General features: G+C 44.5%; 1 protein-coding gene across 11 annotated transcripts in view; it reads left to right on the top strand.

Moving 5' to 3' along the window:
- The first annotated feature begins 4,022 nt into the window (after positions 1-4,022).
- The window catches only part of Cobl (cordon-bleu WH2 repeat), a 228,347-nt gene continuing 214,130 nt past the window's right edge, over positions 4,023-18,239 (top strand). For 5 of the 11 annotated variants that reach the window (NM_001282993.1, NM_172496.3, XM_011243654.2 and 2 more), the window contains exon 1: positions 4,085-4,363. In NM_001282993.1, the coding sequence (NP_001269922.1) occupies positions 4,323-4,363 (41 nt within the window). In that variant the 5' untranslated portion in view covers positions 4,085-4,322. Of the gene's footprint in view, positions 4,364-4,389; positions 4,503-18,239 lie in introns of those variants that run through there. The other 6 variants (XM_006514485.4, XM_030245514.1, XM_011243655.3 and 3 more) reach the window with 5 other exon arrangements.

Below are 18,239 nucleotides of genomic sequence, written 5' to 3'. Positions count from 1 at the left end.
CAAGCAGTTTCAACTGTAAGACTCACACTTTGCCCAGGAAAGTGGTTTCTAAGACTTCAAGTACCCAAGCACGATGGCTGGAGAAGACTTTGGATCTGAAGTTACTTCTTTAGCTTCATTCACATACAGAGAACCTCATCCCTGCTCTGGAGCAATGTTTACTGCCAATAACCTTCTGGCCACTGTCCAGCTCTGCCTGAATGCCAGAGCAAAATGGCCCGGGTGTGGCTTCTGTTTATGTTATAGAAGTTCAAAGAGAACTCTGGTCACACATTTTTGAAGGGAACAATATACCTAAAGAAAATGCCAACTAATGTGTGCAATTAGAGTTAAAATGGTTGATTACTTAATGAGTGCCAGGTGCCACCTTAGGCACTCAATATGTCATATCTTATTTAATCTTTACCTAGACGTGTAAAGTAGATGTTCTTTATTCTTTCTCCTGGGAGCTGACTTATTATTATTAACAACCTGCTTATTTGTAGTAGTGGGTCAATTCTTAAAACAATTTTATATATATATATATATATATATATATGGTTTTTCAAGACAGGGTTTCTCTGTATAGCCCTGGCTATACATCCATACACACACACACAAACACACACACACACACACACACACACACACACACACACACACACATATATATATATATTGGTTTTTTTTCAAGACAGGGTTTCTCTGGCTGTCCTGGAACTCACTCTGTAGACCAGGCTGGCCTCGAACTCAGAAATCCGCCTGCCTCTGCCTCCCAAGTGCTGGGATTAAAGGCGTGTGCCACCACACCCGGCAACAATTATAATTTTTAATGGTTTGTTTTCTATATCTATGCTAGTCTCTTCAGACTGCCATAACAAAAATACCTTGGAATGGACAGCTTGAAAGATGGAAATTCATTTTTAGAGCCCTTGAGGCTGAAGCAGACAAGACTGTTAGGCTGTCGGGCTTGGGTTATGGTGAGAGGCTGCTCCCTGTGTTGTACACAGCCACCCTTCACTGAGTACTCACACAGCCTTTCTTGTGCATATTCAGAGCATGCTGACATTTCTCCTATTCTTACAGGACTTCTACCATGTGAGATTAGAGATTGAACAATCTGTCCTTGCTTCATCTTACCTCCCCAGAACCTCTCTCCAAATCCTGTATACTATAGACCAGGACTTATTTATTATTTTTTTAAAAAGCCACAAATTCAGTCTGTACAATAAACAACCACTTTGGAGTCACAATTTACACCAATCATGTTTTTATTTTTTTATTTTTTTAGCAATTTACATGTGTTTTAATCACAGTCGTTTGGCCAGAAGAGTAGTGAGAGCTATGTCAAGGCTGGTAGGCAGCCTCACTTGTGTGAGTAAGGGCCCATGCATAATTTGGTATGCTTTATGTTTTTATTTTTAAAGGATTCCTAAAGTCATGTGAGGTTAAGACCCCACAAAACCTGAATTTGTTCAGACGGATCTCACATTTCACAGAAGGAAATGAATGTTTAAAGGAAAGGAATTTGCTGCGGCCAACATTACCAGTCAGTACAAGATCAATCCAGAAGCTACTGTGTGTGACCTTCAGTCCTTGGGCCAACAAATTTTGCATCCCTGAGAGCCCATTAGGAACAAAAGCTCTCTGGTGCACCACTGACTGGATCAGAATATGCATCCTTTGAACATTCAAATTCAGGAAGCACTGACTTAGACAGACCACCTCTTCCCCTCACTATGTGCCCTTCATATGACCTTGGGCCTTCCTGGGCACCCTGTATCTGGTCTAGGTTTATTCTAGTAGATATAGGATGTCCAGGAAGGTCCAGGGTCATATCAAGGGCACATAGTGATGGGGAGAGTTAGCCTGATGAACCTAACATCGTCAGTCCAAGAGGACTAATCAAATAACGCAAACTGATAAATACATCCCCAACCCCTCAGCACTTAAAATATTTTAATATTTAATAATGGGTCTAGTTCTACCCGTTACCGGCCTTCATGTATATCTGTGGAATACATGCTTTTGGAAACAACAGTGCTTAGATGGATCTGTTGGCACACTTTACACTAGGATGGCTGGCTTGGGAATGCCAGGGCTGACCTATTTACACAGCAAGCAGAGGTCTTGGGTGCTTAGACCCTCCTGCTGGTATGAAGCCTAATCTTGCCTTTTGCTTCACTGTGATAACTCTTCTCAGTTTGTGCCACCCACTCCATTTCCCTTTTGGGTTTCTCAGACTGTGGTGTTTAGTGGCTTCTGTAGACTTGGAGGTTGTCCAGGCCCAGCACTGCCAGGGCCTTTTTCCTAGGACAGAAATCAGAAGCTCAGCCTGGAGGTGGGCAGTGCCATCCTCTCGTGATTTTTCTGTGGTATTCTGTCTCTGACAACCAACTATCTGCCATGCTCATGATTTCTGGCTTCTCTGTACCCACTGTTACTTCTCACTGGGGTCCAGGCCCCTAGTTCCTGGCCTACCGGCCCCTCCCAGGTTACCCTTTCCCAAAGTAGTGTCCAGAGCATAGAGAGATCTTACAGATTCCAGGAAAGACCTTCCGATAGCCAGACCCAGAGCTTGGGAGAGGCCTAGAAACTCAATTCATTCAATGTTCCCTTTATGTAGTGAGCCCTGATTCACCCTCATTCACTGTCTTAAAGGCTAAGAGTAATGAAAAACACCAGACAAGGCTCACTCTACACTGAGTCACATTTTCGGGGAAGAGACCCATTCCAAACACATAAAGGTAAACATATTCAATATGACATGTATATCTACATGTATTTATACCTCTTGCATGCGTAATTAATACACTCAGTTTATATAAATATAAAAGCATGTAAGCATTTTGATTATAAACAGACATATAAAGCGCGCACACACACACACACACACACACACACACAGAAGATAAAGTGATATGCTTCCATGAGGAATATCAAGACAATCGGCAAGAGTATCAAACAAAACTCAAGACAGTGGACAAGAAGCAGATGGGAGTTGAGAGTGGGGATGTCCTTTGCGACAAAGAGGTCAGAAAAGAGCTCCCTGAGGAGCAGGTATCTGAGCAGAGCCTGCAGGATACACATTGCAGATCCCAGAAGCCCTCGGGTGGGGAAATGCTCTGAGTATTGTGTTCAAAAGGAAGCCAGGCTCTGCTGTAGGTATGAAGTGGTTCACCTGCTTTGAGTGGGCACTGTGGCTGGAGCAAAGAAGGCTACTGCAGGACTTGTATTTTGTACACTGGTCTCCCCTCTTTCCTTAAACAGAAAGTTGGGGTTCAGAGGAAGAAAAGCTTAGGCAAGCTTCTGGATACAGAGTTCAGTCACAGAATTTTGCCTCTTACTGGCATTTTATTCCAATCCTGAGAACCTAGTACAACTGCTGTATTTGAAGGGCGGAACTTCATAGCAATCAGGTTCTTTTCCTGTTCCCCTAAGGTCAATTAGCAGGCTGGAGAAGGGAAGCTTAGTGGTGCTGGGTCCTCAGGTTGACTTGCAGTGAGGCCTCAGCACCTGCTGCCTCTGCTGGTATTTTTGCTCACCACTCAACATGGGAATCACAGGGCTGGGGCCACAGTAGCATTCATTACTATCCAGGCAATTAGGCTGGCAAGCAGAAGCATGCATCCAAACAGGTGCAGTTCTTGTTGGCACTGGATGTCCACACTCCAGCCTCACTGCTTTCTGATTTCTCAGAAAAAGGTGTGCCCCTTTACCCCAAGCTGCGTCCCTCTCCAGTTTCCTATGCTGCACACCAAGGACCTCATTTTGGACCACTCTCCCCTCCCCTTACAGTAGATCTCTAGTTCTAACAAAGGTTCTTTTAGGTTCTGGGGCAGAAACTGAGGCGCTAGACCGTCTATTTTTCTCTCTTCCTTCAAGTCGGTTCTCGCAGCCTAGTCGGCCCGCCTCGCCCCGCGCAGCCACAGGTGGCCAGGTATTTGCCCGCTTAGTTCCTCCAGCCGGCTGGGCAGGTGACTCGGTGCCCACCGCGGGGCGCGCGCCCCGCCCAGGTGTGCTCCGGCGGGCAGCGGGGGCGCGCGGAGAGGCGGGCGCTGGGGAGCGGCGCGCGGGCACGGGGCGGCGCCGCGGTGGGCGCGGCTGAGCCAGTTTGGCGGGGGGCGGCGCACCTTGCTCCCGCGCCCGGGGTAGCCGCGTCCGTCTCTCTCCGCACGCCCCCGCCCGCCCGGACGCCCCAGGTCGCTTCCGTCCTCTCGGCACGGCCGCTGTCCTCGCTAGCCCCGCGTGGGAGGACGATGGGTCAGCGCGGAAAAAGTGAATGAGGACGGCGGCGCCGCAGCCAGCGCCCCAGTCGGCCGGCAGAGCAACCCGCCGGCTCCATGGACGCGCCGCGTGCACTGGCGGCCAAGCCCCCCACAGGGTAAGCGGGCCCACGAGGGCGGGCGTGGCTCTTCCCGAGGTGTTGAGGACTTGGGGCGCCTGGGTCGTTGCTCCGGTAACCGTGGCAGGCCTTGCTCGGGAACACTTTCTGCGAGAGGTGCTGCTGTGAAAGCCCTTGTGTATGTTTGTGTATGTGTGTGTTGGGGGGTGGGTGGGTGGAGGGAGTGCTGTCCCTCCGTGCAGAACCCCAGCTCTGAGCTGCCTTCAGCCCCTTGCAATAGTGGCAATTACGGGCGGAGGGGGACAAGGAAAATCCAGGCCTGAAACTCCAGCTGAGTCTGTCTGGTCCCATACACAGGTTCCTCCAGCCACTCCTCGCAGGCCCTGTGGCCCGCTGCTCCCTACCTCAATGACAAGGGGGTACTTGGTCTGTTGGGACCCATGTAGCCAGGAGATCTGGGGAGGTGTGTGGGGAAGGGACTTCATGAACACTCTTCTGCCCAAGCCTTTGTGCTGGGATCTCCCTTGTGTCTGAAGAGGTGAGGACCTTCTTCATCGGACCTGTAAAGCAGAGCTGTCAATCCTGTCTTCAGGATCCTCTAGTGCCTCAACCCTTTTAGTTTCTTTTTGCTGTCTCCACACCTTGCGGACAGAGATTCCCTGTCACACTGAGGATTTTACTTGCCCAAGAGAAACTTGCCTAACACAGGTCAAATAGACTTGCCCTTTAACCCCAACTCCCCGAATCGTGCCCCTCCGTGCCCATCTCTGCCAGGACAGTTGACAACCCTTGCAGACTTGGTAGATTTCAGAGAGCGCCGTGGGGCTGGCTTTTGACCTCTTCTTTCTGGAGCAAATGTGTTATGAGTGTTGCGAATGGAATGAGTTGGGGTGGGTCCGCACCTGCTCCCGAAATGGCCCACTTTCCACTTGAGCAGCTGGATTTTCTAAGGCGGCACTGGGGACAACAAATCTCTTTTCTTTAGCAGTTATGTCCCACTGACTCACCCGATCCCTTGCCCACTGACTTTGTTGCCCAAGTGTTTATAAAAGCCGTCTAAACCAGTTCTTTATTCTTAAAATCTCCCCTGGAGGCTTCCAAAAAAGTAAGATACATTTCTAACTCATAATCTTGAAGCTACGGAATTTTTTTTTTAAGACTTTTCTTCGCTAAGGTGTGGTTGTGGTTATATAAATCCTTTGAAGAAACAAATTCCCCTTAAAAAATAGATATGGGAATACTTTTTCATGGTAATGGAGAGCCCCTAAAATGACGTTGGGAGATGTAAACAGAATTGCTTTTAAAATTGCGACTTTTCTACATTGTTACATAACTCTATTTAAGGGGACTGAATTATTTCACCACTTTTTAAAAAAATAAATAAATATAAAGGGAATATTTAGGGTGCCTGCAAAGATCCATAGAGTGCAGAAACTGATGAAGGTGTCTGGTAATAGTGAAACCACCCTATGTCCTCCAGCCAGCCTGCTCCCTAGGCAGCCAAGAGGCCAACCCAGGTTTGTCTTCCTCACTGGGTGTCACAAGGGAAAACCAAGGTGCTATGCTATGGGTGAGAGAGTAAAGCTTTACAAGGCTTGATGCCTCTGAACCTTCAGCATGTTATATGATTGTTTCCACCTCTTTGTCCAAGAAATGTAGATCTATTTTTGTAACTTGTTATTGTTGTTTCTCATTTGTTATACCTTGAATAAAGAAACACCCCCAAATATAAATATGCTTATATATTTTTAACAAAGATTACAAGTTTAGTATGACGTATTTTGAGTTAGAATGCAAAGAAAGAAATGCAAGCATATTTTATATTAAGGTGTATTGATTGCCTATCATAAAGAATTGTGACATTTGGGGCTTCAGAATGTTATCGAAAGCAATTAGAATTTGTTGGCTTGTATCTGAAATTACTGTTTTCTTTATCTCTTGAGACTAGGCAGTGTTTGCAATGTGCTTGAGGGATGTTTGTTTTTTATCTGATACCACAGAGGTTACTTATAAAGTTACTTTGTATAAACTCTCTTTTTCCCCAAGTGACAGCCACAACTGATGGGATAAATTTGTTGTTATTGAGAACACCTCAGTCATCCTCGAGCATTGTAGACTGGTTGCAATGGACAAGAGAAAGATTAGTGAAGGGAAAGACAGATGGGCTGGTGAATATAAATTCATCTCCTTAGAGTGTTATCTTTGTTAAGAACACAAATGCAAATTTTTCCTTGGACTGAAATCATATCTGTCTTCCATAAAAGCAGCAACTGTGACAGTCATCTTCCTGGGAAGGAGATTGTATGAAGATTTAATGTGTTGCTTAGGGAATTTTAGAGCTCATTGTTAAAGTGTGTGTGGTGTGTGTGTGTGTGTGTGTGTGTGTGTGTGTGTGTGTGTTTGAATGTGACTGCACACATTTTGTGATGCCTTAGTGGAAATTAGAGGGAAGCCTGGGGGTCAATTCTCTCCTCTCACAGGGACTGACCTCAGGTTGGCTGGCTGGCTAGTGTAGGAAGTGATTTTACCTGTTGACTAGTCTCACCTGTCACTAGTCAGTTTCACCTAGTCAGAAGTGATAGCTAGTGAAATATTTTAGAACACAGTATCAAGACAGAGGGCCTATTTCTGTTGGCGTCCAGTATGAGCAGCCATACACTCCTGTTTGTACTAAACCATAAGTGTTTTCATATTAAAGAAATAGTGGCTACATATTACATTTGCTTTTGGCTAAAGTATTTAAGAGTCTCTAGATCCATCCTTAATAATGCGAAAATAAGGATTATCTGTCATAAAACTTCTATACTAAATTTGAGCTGCCTTTTTAAAGATGTCACTTCTGAGCTGTTCTTTATTCTGTCAACTCACTTAAGTAATGCTAAGCCTCTGGGTGTGGGCAATACACCTAGGGATTTTACTTTTTGTAGCTATAATCTTTATCCATGAGGAATTAGACATTTACAGTGTCAAATAGTCAGATAATTTCTATCATCTCATATCAATCATATATCATGTCATATGTCATATCATGTCATATCATGTCATATCATGTCATATCATGTCATATCATATCATATCATATCATATCATATCATATCATATCATATGGTCCTGATGGACCTGAAGGGCCACGGAAATTGCTTCAAAGGTATCTGTAAACAGTTGAGTCATTCCTGCCTTATGGGATTCTAGAATTCAGGCCACCCTTTGATTTTTCTCTCTCATGATCTCCCATGCAAGGCATATTTGATTATTATTGGGTGTCAGGACTGTACCCTGGAAAGGTAATAATCCCCACATTTATGCAGGCTTGAATTCTATGGCCTCTTTAATTTGGGACTTGCAAATGAGGTCCTAACGTGCGTGCACTAAACTTTATGTCTATAATTATTAAGAAAACTGTGATTATAGGATGTATCTGTATCCCATAATAATTGGCTTAAGATACTAGGCCTTTTGCACTTTGTAATTAAATTCACAATTATATTTGCTTTTACAACTGATGGAAGGTTTTAAAAACTGATCAGAAATATTTGATATTAAATCAGTTTTAAAATGCCCAAACAGGATTTTATTTAGACGTGAACAAAGTAAGGCCATTCAACAGACAGTGTATTTATTATATGGCCTTTTGGCCCTGTACACATTTAATAATGGGGCCTGTGGATTTTACATATCATCTAAGTTTAGTAATGGGTTTCATTCAATCTGTGCTGAAACACAGCACAGCTCTCATATTGCACGGCCCACTGAATGCTTACAGATTTTCTCCTGTTCACATTTAACTTTACTTAAACCATTTTTAATAATGATTGATACTGCTGGTGTAGATAATGTGTCTTTGGAAATGGCTTTCAGTCATATAAATGACTTGTAAACTGTAGCTTTCCCCTCCTGTGATCTGTGTCTCTGCTGTCTTCCTTCTGTCCCGCCACTGTTAGTTTCCTGTCTTGTGAAAGGGCCTCATACAGATCTCCATTTCCCTTCCCTGCTCCTTCCATTCTATATTTTCAACTTTTCTCTTGCCAAGGGGATATTCTCTATACTTGTCAAGGGTTTTCGTTTTACAGTGCTAAGAATGGTGGTAGCTTTCAAGACATGCACTTATCAGCCTAGACCCATGGTGTCGTGTACTTTACAGTGACAAATGGCAGTTTTCCAACAGTATTTGTGTTTCTCATTGTCCACCCCAGGCCCTTCCCCGTGTTTCTGAGCCAGTCCCCCAGCCAGCAGCACCCTGTGGTAATTTAGGATTTAAAATCATCTATCTGGTTGCCCTCATCGGGAGGTAAACTGCTCCAGGCTGGGACCGTGTCTTCCACCGGCCAAGTCCAATTAAAATAAGTTCCCTAGCCAAAAGTGTTTCTATTTTAACAACAACAAAAAAGCTTTAAAATCAACTGTCAAAATATATTTTAATTAGGCTTATTTGATTAGACACATGCCCAGATTGCAGATGCTTTCACAGCAAGGCCATTGTAGATCCAATTCCCACCTACACCCAACCAAGCAATGCCTGTTAAAAAGACTCCAGCTGAAGCTGGGCGTGGTGGTGAAGGCCTGTAGTCTCAACTGCTTGGGAGACTGAGGTGGGAGGATGACAAGTTCAGGGCCAGTTTGAGCTAGAGAACAGGTTCAATGTCTTCTTAGGCTCCAGAGTGAGTTCCAGGGCAGCCCAGGGAACTTAGACTCATTGTCAAAGTGAAAACAAAAAGGGTGTGTGTGTGGAAATGTGGCCTGCAGTGATCTCTTGGCACTCTTAGTGGTGTAGCTCCGTGCTTCTACCATCCAGAACCAAGCCAAACCAAAACACACTGCACAAAACAACACTGCCTGTAATTGATTTAGAGTCCATTACGCCCTTAGCCCTGAACATTTTCCAACTCCAACCCACATGAACTCAGGAGTCTCTCTCCTCCACCTCCCTTTCTGCTCACCTCAGCTCTGTCCAGCTTTTCCTTCCTTCCTTCCTCTTCACCATAGCTCTGTCCAGTCTTTGCTGCTCTAAAACCCAGTTGGAGAGCCCTTGTTCTAGGGGAAGCCCCACAGTGTTCCAGACAAGGCAGCCAGGGTACCCATTCTTTTTTACTGCAGCACCAGAAGGTGGTCTTAGTGGGCACTTGAAGTGACCTGGACTCCCATTCTCCCGTGGAAGAGAAAACACTGGGATGAGATTTGGGTGCTGGTGGTAATGAGCAGCTTCGGTAGTGGTGGCCTGCAGCCTGGATGCCGGTCAACTGAGCTGTCTGGCCTCACATTTTGTGAGGGTGAAGCAGTGCTTCCCTGTGTGAGTGGCCAGTGCACCTGAAGAACAGAGCTCTTCACCTGCCTTATGTTCAGTTAATTTTAAATGGAAGTACTCTGTGTGGGTTGTAGGTCTGAGTTGACTGTCAGGATCTGCCCATGGTTTCTCAGTCTCTGGTGCCAGTATAGCATTGTTTCTATAATCCTGCCACTGTTTCACACTTTCTGCCCTCAGCTTGCCCTGGGAGCCTTTTCTTCTATCACAGGATGGTTCCTGGCAGCCTTCAGGCCATGTGAGCTTTCCATCCAAGGGCTCCAGGAATTTGGTTAGTTTACTGGCATTTTCTCTGACATCTCCAACCTCTCCCCTGTCAGAAACTGTGAGTTTCGTTTGCTGGTCTCATTCTGCCTGAATTCAGAGCTCCTTGGAGGCAGGCGTCCTGCTTTGTGTAGTATCATCTGCCTGTGGCACAGGAGACAGCTGTCATCCAGTACACCAACCCCACATCCCAATTGTGGTTTGATAAGATAGTCTTAGAACTCACAGGGACTTCAGTGTCATATGATTCAGTGTGTTCCCAGAATGTGCTAGATACCTCTTTTGAAAAAAAAAAAATCCTGACATTTACCTCCGCTTTCACATACCTTTGTTTCTGCCAGACACTGTGTGAACAGACGGACCAACTAGTGCTGAAGGTTCTCTGCTCTGTTGAAGCTTGCCAACATGAGGCCTTACCATGCAGTAGCCCCACAGAGGAGCAGGACACAGGACAGGCACCTGCCCTTTGTGACTCAAGTTGTGCATATCTCTGTTCATGTGGCCTTGGCACAACTCCCATCCTACGACCATGTAGGGGAGGCTTGGCACAGTGGGACACAGTTCCTGACATGATGGTCTAGTGAGGACTAGGAGGACTTGCCACAGTGGACTGACAGGGGGCAGGTGGTCTCAGTGAGTATGTGACTCTTCTCCCTCCTCCCAGGGTCCTCAGAACTCAGCTGTCAGGAGGCATGTCCAGACAGTTTCTGACCTGTGGCGAGAAAGGAATCCTTAGTTTGCTTAGGTTATAACTGCAGGAAGTGGTCCTGAGCTGCACAGAATGGTTATGTACTAGCCCAGTTCAGGCCTCTTGCAGCAGGTGTTTCTGATTTTAGTCTCCAGATCAGTCCCTAGTGTGCAGACCCTTACAACCCCTTCTTTCTAGGACCTTGCAGACCCAGCGCTTAGGAGTTCCCTGTCCATCCCCAGGAGGAAGTGTCATTAGACAGTCACCCCAAAGTGTGGAAGTAGCCACACCTTTCTATCCATCAGATGTCAGGGGCTGGCATACATTGACTTCCATGAGTCTCACCTTTTTCATCTCACATCACCTTCTTTTTGTTCACGGTATGCAGCAGTGTAATATTGGACAGCTTGGGAAGAGAATCCCCAAGCCATAGCCATAGGCTAGCCGTGTCTGGGAAAATCACAGAGCCTCTTGCGTTTCTCCTGCCTTAATGGGATGAGCAAAGAATATGTGTTCTCACATGATGAGGGCTGTCTACAAAGTTCATTATCTTAAATACTGGGTGTGGCTGGACGAGTCAGAGAACTGAAACAGAGCCCTACCCAGCACACTGATTCTGCAGCTCTAAGTACATAATCTGAGCAATTAAATACTTAAAGAACTTCCCCAATCAACCCTGGCAGTGTTTTCCCAAACTTAACGGTTTGGGAGTTGTTTAAAAATAGGCTTGGGTGGGAGTGTTAATTCAGAGAAGTGAACACTTCTGTTCAGGTGGCTAGAGCCTTGATAATTAACACTCATTCATGTTCATTAAACAAACGATTAGCTTGAAAGAGGCTGCTAGATCATAGGTAGAATTTAGACATTTGCCACTTATTGATGTCCCCAACTGTCTGATCCCCTCTCTTGCTTCCTAAAATTTTATGTTGACTCAGTATTAAGTAGAAGTAAAACTGTATCCATCCTACCCGGGGATGGGGGGTGGGGGCTAAGCCACTTGTAACAGTCCAGTGATGCTCTAACAGCATTGTTTGAATGGTGAATGAATTAGAGATCTCTTTCAGCCCTTATCAAATCAGTTGATTTATTTTCAACATGTTAGTTGGGATACTGAAATGCACTCTTTCTCATGCTACATCAGCCCTCTGACTTCCTACCCTTAGCTACTTCTCAGATGTTTGGTGTTCATGTGCAAATTTTATAGAGAGGCTAGGAGGACGGCTCACTGGGTAAAGCGCAGGCATGAGAACCCGAGCTCAGAGTCCCCAGTGCCCATGTAAAGGCTGGGTCTGCTGGCATGTATCTGTAAACTACAGCATCAGGGCAGAGACGCTGATCCCTGGGGCCTTGGTAGCCTGCCAGTCCACCATGGATCTCTCCACACACACACACACACACACAGGCACACACATAGGCACACACACAGTGGCACTCATGGATGAGTACTCCCACACACATACACGTACACACATACACACAGGGTGGGGGAGGGAGGAGGAGGGAGAGAGAAAGAAAAAAGGGAAGTCAGTTCGTAAAGTAGATGAATTTGAATTAAAAGCAACACTTTAATTTTAGAAATTTCCTTATTATTTTTTAGTTAAGGGTTATGGTTTTCTTATGAGAGGAAACAGAAGTTCACAGGCTCTCAGTTAGGTGCCATGCTCATGCATCACTGTACAGGTGGTATGCTCTAGCTCATCTTGAGTCTTTAGATGCTCTGTGAGGCTTGACTCTTCCAGGATATCCCCAGGATCAGAAAGAAAATAGTGGTTTTCTCCTATTTGGAGTTTAGATTGTCCTATGACTTTCTAGCCTGGCATATAGCCCCCAACTAACTCCCCATCCTTTGGTACTGCTACACCAACCTATAACACAGACCTGGGGCTGGGATGTTCCCTCTGCTGGGGACTCTAGCTTCCTGTAGGATGGGGTGATGTCTCTGCTGTAGCGATAGCTTCTCACCATCCCTTTGCTAAAGAAATAATCTACCACATGCATCCAGATGATCTCCTCCTCCTGGTATCTGTCGGGTGGACACAACACTCCTGCTGCATTTCCAGGAAGCACATATTCTGAGACTCTTAGCTGGAACTTAACTTTTTGGAAGAGGTGTGCTGTATGTGGTGGGAGAGGATGCCATTCAGAAGTTGGTGGCTGCGTTGACAGCATGGCTGAATTAGGAGAAGGTGAACTCAGACTCTGCCTCCTGTCTAGCAAGTGCTTCTGCCTTGATCCTGGCTAATGAATTAATAAACATGAAAAGCCTTCCCTTTGTACTGATCTGACTCAGCTCTCTGTGTCTGTGCTGATACTTTTGATAATGGTACAGGTGACATTGGGCAAAGTCACCTTTGCCCAATAATGTACTTCTTCCTTCTATGCAGAAGGTTGGAGAACCTAAACTTATGATCTGTTAGTTGTGTTTTCTTGCATGTAACTTTTGGCAACCTTCAGTGAGAGCTGGATGATTCTTTAACTGTTCCTTTGCTGTTGGTAAGTGGGTTTCATTGAGAAAGGTTGTACTTGGCACTTGTAGGGCTTGTAAGGCCTGGTGTCCTTCTGCAGGCAAATGCTAGACCAGGGAAGGACAGTGTGTGACATTTGTAACAACTTGGTGTGGCTTGTACTGGGTTATTGTGTCTGGCATTGCCTGCCTTCTTACAGTTCACTGATTCTTATTTATATTAGTCAGTTTCTTATTACTGTGACAAAATACCCAAGGCAAACTTATCAAAAATAAAGGTTTATTTTGGCCATGGTTTTCAGTGGTTGCAGTCCTTGGTCTCTTGTTCTTGATGCCTTTGGGAAAGTGACAGTGCATTATGGTAGGAGTGCAGTGCAATCTGCTTAGATCATGTTGGCTGGGAAGCAGAGACAGGAAGGGCAGGATCCCCAGTGGGATCTTTGTCCATATGGGCACACCTCTGTAAGGTTATGCCATGCTTCAGTAGCACTAAGTTGAATACCAAACCATTAAAATACTAGGTGGGGGAGGGGGGAGTCACTCTCAATATCTAAGAATTATATTGCATACTAAGAGACACAAAAGTGGAAAACTTCTTCATGGCTAATATATTTAGCATCTAATGAAGTTGTTTTTGTGTTGAATGTCCTCTGCATATTGCATTCTTAGCTCTCTGGGGATCCATGCTATTGCAACATCTTCCTCCTCCTCCTCTTCCTCCTCTTCCTCCTCTTCCTCCTCCTCCTCCTCCTCCTTCTCCTCCTCCTCCTTCTTCTTCTTCTTCTTTTTTCAAGTTGAATTGGTTTGTTGTGCCTGTGTTGGATGGAGAAGCCTGAGCAGCATCTGTGTTTCTGTTTTAAATGGTCACAGTAGATGATTCAAGTAGATGACTCTATTTTAACTGTTGGTTTGTGGGAAGCATTGGTCCTTAGACAGGCACCTGAGCAGTAACCTTAGAGGGAAGTTGTATGCTTGAGATGTTACATTGGTGCTGACTTCTCATTTCTGAATTCAACACTATGCAGGTTTCTTACATCAGTGATGCATATTTGAGAGTTTAATGGGAATTGATAGATGGTTTGCTAAAGTTAGCCTTCATGCTCCCTTGAGGAGAAGGCTGCACATTCATTCACATAACTTTTTTTTTTTTTTTTTTTAGAAAAGGCAGTGTTTTCATAATGAAAAATATTTATTGGCTTAAAATAAACATGTTTGTTTTAAATATGTCAGTGTGTTACATGGATTTCTGAGAGATGTTTTTCACTCGTCCTTATTTCTTTTGTTAGTGATACAAGGAGTAAAGACGTGCTCTGTGGCTTTGGGGGTGGCAGTGGTGGTGAGTTTTGCTGCAGAAGCTTGACTGTGGTTGGCATTTCTGCTTTCTTTTTGTGCTAAGCATGTCACACTGCAGATCTTGTGGGGTGGAAAAGTAAGACTCTCCAAGTCAGTCTCTGTCACTGAGACATGGACAGCTCCTACCAACCGACTTACCAGTCTCCTTGTTTCCCACCCCTCTCGATATTCTGCAATTATCTGGATTATAGAGTTTTAAAAAATGATTTTAGATTTAATTTATTATTATTATTATTATTATTATTATTATTATTATGTGTGTGTATATCTATTTGTGCCAGCTACAGAGTGCATGTGGAAGTAAGAAAACTTTCAGGAATTGGCTTTCTTTCTATTGTGAGTCTGAGGAATCAAACTTAGACCATCAGGTTTATATCGTAAGTGCTTTATCCCTGAGCCATCTCACTGTTCCTGGGTTGTAGAATTCATGAGATAATTTAACAAGGAGTAAGAGTATCCTGTGGAGTGAGTGCCTGCCATATGGTGCTTCCCTTTTTCCTTTTCCCTGTTACTGTTTTCTATCAGCGAACTATCAGACTACAAGAAGGAACAGAGACACTAAGTTACCAGTATGGAACATGGTCCTTACAGAGCATGTAAGGAGATGTGCACTGTTTCCCATTGTTTTCACACAGTAGAGGCATAGCAAATGCTACTGTAATAGGAAACTGAGAACTTAGTATAGTGTTCAGAACCATTTGCTGCTTTCGCACAGGAAAACAGCAATAGGAACATGATACAGGTCATATCTTGAATTCATAAATTGCTCTTGAGCAGATGTGATGAGCACAGCATTGGATGTGGGTCAGGAGAGCTGAGCTACTGAGGTAGTACTTGGGTGAACAGGACAGGAGAGACTTGGGGTGGATGGAGAAGCTCTAGACCCGTTTGTCTCCCTTGAGAAGTTTGGATATCACATTTGAGTGTGGACTACACCTTGTGTCAGATTAGTTATCATGGCCCGGAGCTTAGTGCTCCTCTGCTAACAGAAGTGTCTGTTCCATGTTTCTTTTACTTCTGTGCTAGCAGTTGTCTGGCTCCATGAAGATGAAGTCCTTAACTAATCATCTGCCATTGTATATTCAATTAAAATGGGTATGGAACTCTATCTCTGAGTGTAGTGTTTGTGTGACTCAGTCAGCAGTGTGTTCAGAAAAGAAACTATAAGAATATTGGGACGATTCACTTAGAAATTAGTGTCTGAGTATTGGGTAAAATGCTGTACATGTGTATAAGTCGCTCCAGAAGATATTTGCATGTGTCCTGGGAGGAGCTGGACCAGTAGTTGAGCTAAACTATGAACAGTATATCTATAACATCTAAGAGTCATTTAGAGGTTGCCCTGTTTTGTTTTGTTTTGTTTTGTTTTGTTTTGTTTTGTTTTGTTTGAAAGTCCTCTGTCCAGATAGGGCAGGGTGCCCCACCAACCAGTGACAGTGTCACCTTGATAACACAGTGACATGATGGATGGCTTCACATAGGGAACTTTTCCTTTCTCATTCCATTAGGTTTTATGTCCTTAGACTCTATAAGGGGTAAAAATCATTTATCCATAGCTCTGCTTCCAGTGAGTGAATAAAAGAGCATTAATCTGAGATTATAGTGCTTTACATTAGCTCTCTAAGAAGGCTTTTGAAAACATTCATCTTTACTGTCATTTAACCAACCTATTTTACAAAGTATAGGTTATATGGCAGTGAGAGAAGCAATAGCTTATTTTGAAAATGAAGGCCTGTGAGTGCTATATGTTATCATAGTTTTCATTACACTGGAAACACTGAACTAGTGATTTCATACACGCCAAAACATGGCTCACCTGCTGTCTGGCAAGTGTCGTTGTCAAGCTCTAATAATTGTGCCTGGTGCTATATGTGATGCCCTTTAAAAGAACAGAAGCAAACTGGCAGTAGAACTTAATCATCAAGAGGGGAAATGAGCCCACATTAGGGTCCTATATATAATGTAAAAGCATGATTATCAACATACTCAAAATACACTATTGGAAAAATGGCTTTACCAGTTTATCCAACAGTATAATGTGGCTATGGCTTGTAAGTGTCCCCCAATCTTTATATGTTGGAAATGTATTTCCCAAATTGGTCTTTTGATGGAGAAGTATTTGGGAGGTAACTAGAATTGAAGATCATAATTGTGCCCCATGCTGGCATTAGTGGCTTTTCAGAAAAGGTAATGAGAGCCCACTTTACCCAGAAGCTCTACTTTATTACCCAGTAACGCAGGGCATAGCTGTATCCGATGCTGAGCAAGTGTGGGTGCCATGCTTTAGATTTTTCTGTCTCCAGGACCGTGGACCAAGGAAATCTTTGTACATTTCCTAATCTGTGGCATTTGGTTCCAACAATAGAAAGTGGTCTAAGACAAATGTCCCAGAGTGGAATTCCTTATCAGATTCAAGTACTAGGATAGGTGCTTTTGCTTTATTCGTGCCCTTCCAAACTTATTATGCTGAGAGTAAAGTCAGGTCTTTACCCCTGTTAGCTAGGTAAACAGTAGATAATCCCTTCATAAGGGCCCTTTTAGCCCAAGGCCAAGCACCTGTCCTCAGAGAGGACATAGGAATGGAGTGGAATATATGAGAGGGGAGGCTGAGATAGTTAAGATCAGGCAGAGCCAACCAAAGGCAAGGCCTAGCTGTTGCAGCTAAGAAATGATGTCTTTGTGAAGCTAGGAGGGTGATAGGGTCTGTGAGAGTTTGAGCTGTAGGTTGAAAATTGGATAAAGTCTAGCAAGGTGGATTGTGGAAGGGTACCAACTGGCATGAATAGAAGCCAAAGGACAGATGAAAGCTTGGACTTATAGTCACCAGCATACATGACTAAATCAGTAGGATGCTATAGAGGACATGAGGTAGGTAACAGGTCATGTAGATGCCAGGATGAGGAATTTGTGGAGGGTCAGCAGGTGGGTCTTGCTTAGCATGGCTTTGTCTGGATGAACTGTGAATCAGGCCAGTGTTTTTTAGTACAATATGACACTAGTGGACAAAGGTTGTTCTCAGAATGTTTCATGATTTCAGAGAGCAAACAGGGAAGGAAGGATGGAGATTAGCTGGGTCAGTTGTGACAACGGCTTGGTCTTGCTCTCCCATCAAGAATGAGGTTGGCCAGGGAGCTGAAGGGGTCTGAAGCCCCATAGGAGGAACATCAATATGAACTAATCAGTACCCCCAGAGCTCCTTGGAACTATACCACCAATCATAGAAAACACATGGTGGAACTTGTGCCTCTAACTATATATGTAGAAGAGGATGGCCTAGTCAGTCATCAATGGGAGGAGAGGCCCTTGGTTCTGTGAAGCATCTATGCCCTAGTATAGAGGAATGCCAGGACCAGGAATGGGAGTAGGTGGGTTGGGGAGCAGGGGGAGGGGGGAGGGGATAGGGAATTTTCAGAGGGGAAACTAGGAAAGGGGATAACATTTGAAATGTAAATAGAGAAAATATCTAATAAAAAAAGTGGGGTTGGTATCTTGAGGCTCCCCTACTTTAATGAATGTGGGGGTCAGGGTGTTTGCAGCTGTTGGACAATCACTGTGGAAAGAGCATAGTTGGAAGTGTTAAAATCTTATCAATGGCAGATCACCCAGACAGGAACTCCACAGAAGCACGAGGTCTGACAAGCTTCACTCATTTCCTTATCTGCTGGGGTGCTGAGAATGAGTGTGTTGTAGTGTGACTACAAGATAAGGATTCATCAGAGGTGACTAATTGCAGGTCTCTGTCTCCTTGAGGGTGAGGAACTTTGTGACTGACTTTGGGGCCAGGTACAGCTGATCCAGTGCATAGCAGAAGTGTGGTGGTGGGGAGAGCCTAGGCACCGGTGATATC

This window comes from Mus musculus, chromosome 11 (assembly GCF_000001635.26).
Source record: "Mus musculus strain C57BL/6J chromosome 11, GRCm38.p6 C57BL/6J".
Taxonomy (NCBI): Eukaryota; Metazoa; Chordata; class Mammalia; order Rodentia; family Muridae; genus Mus; species Mus musculus.
This window is presented reverse-complemented; position numbering and strand designations above follow the sequence as displayed.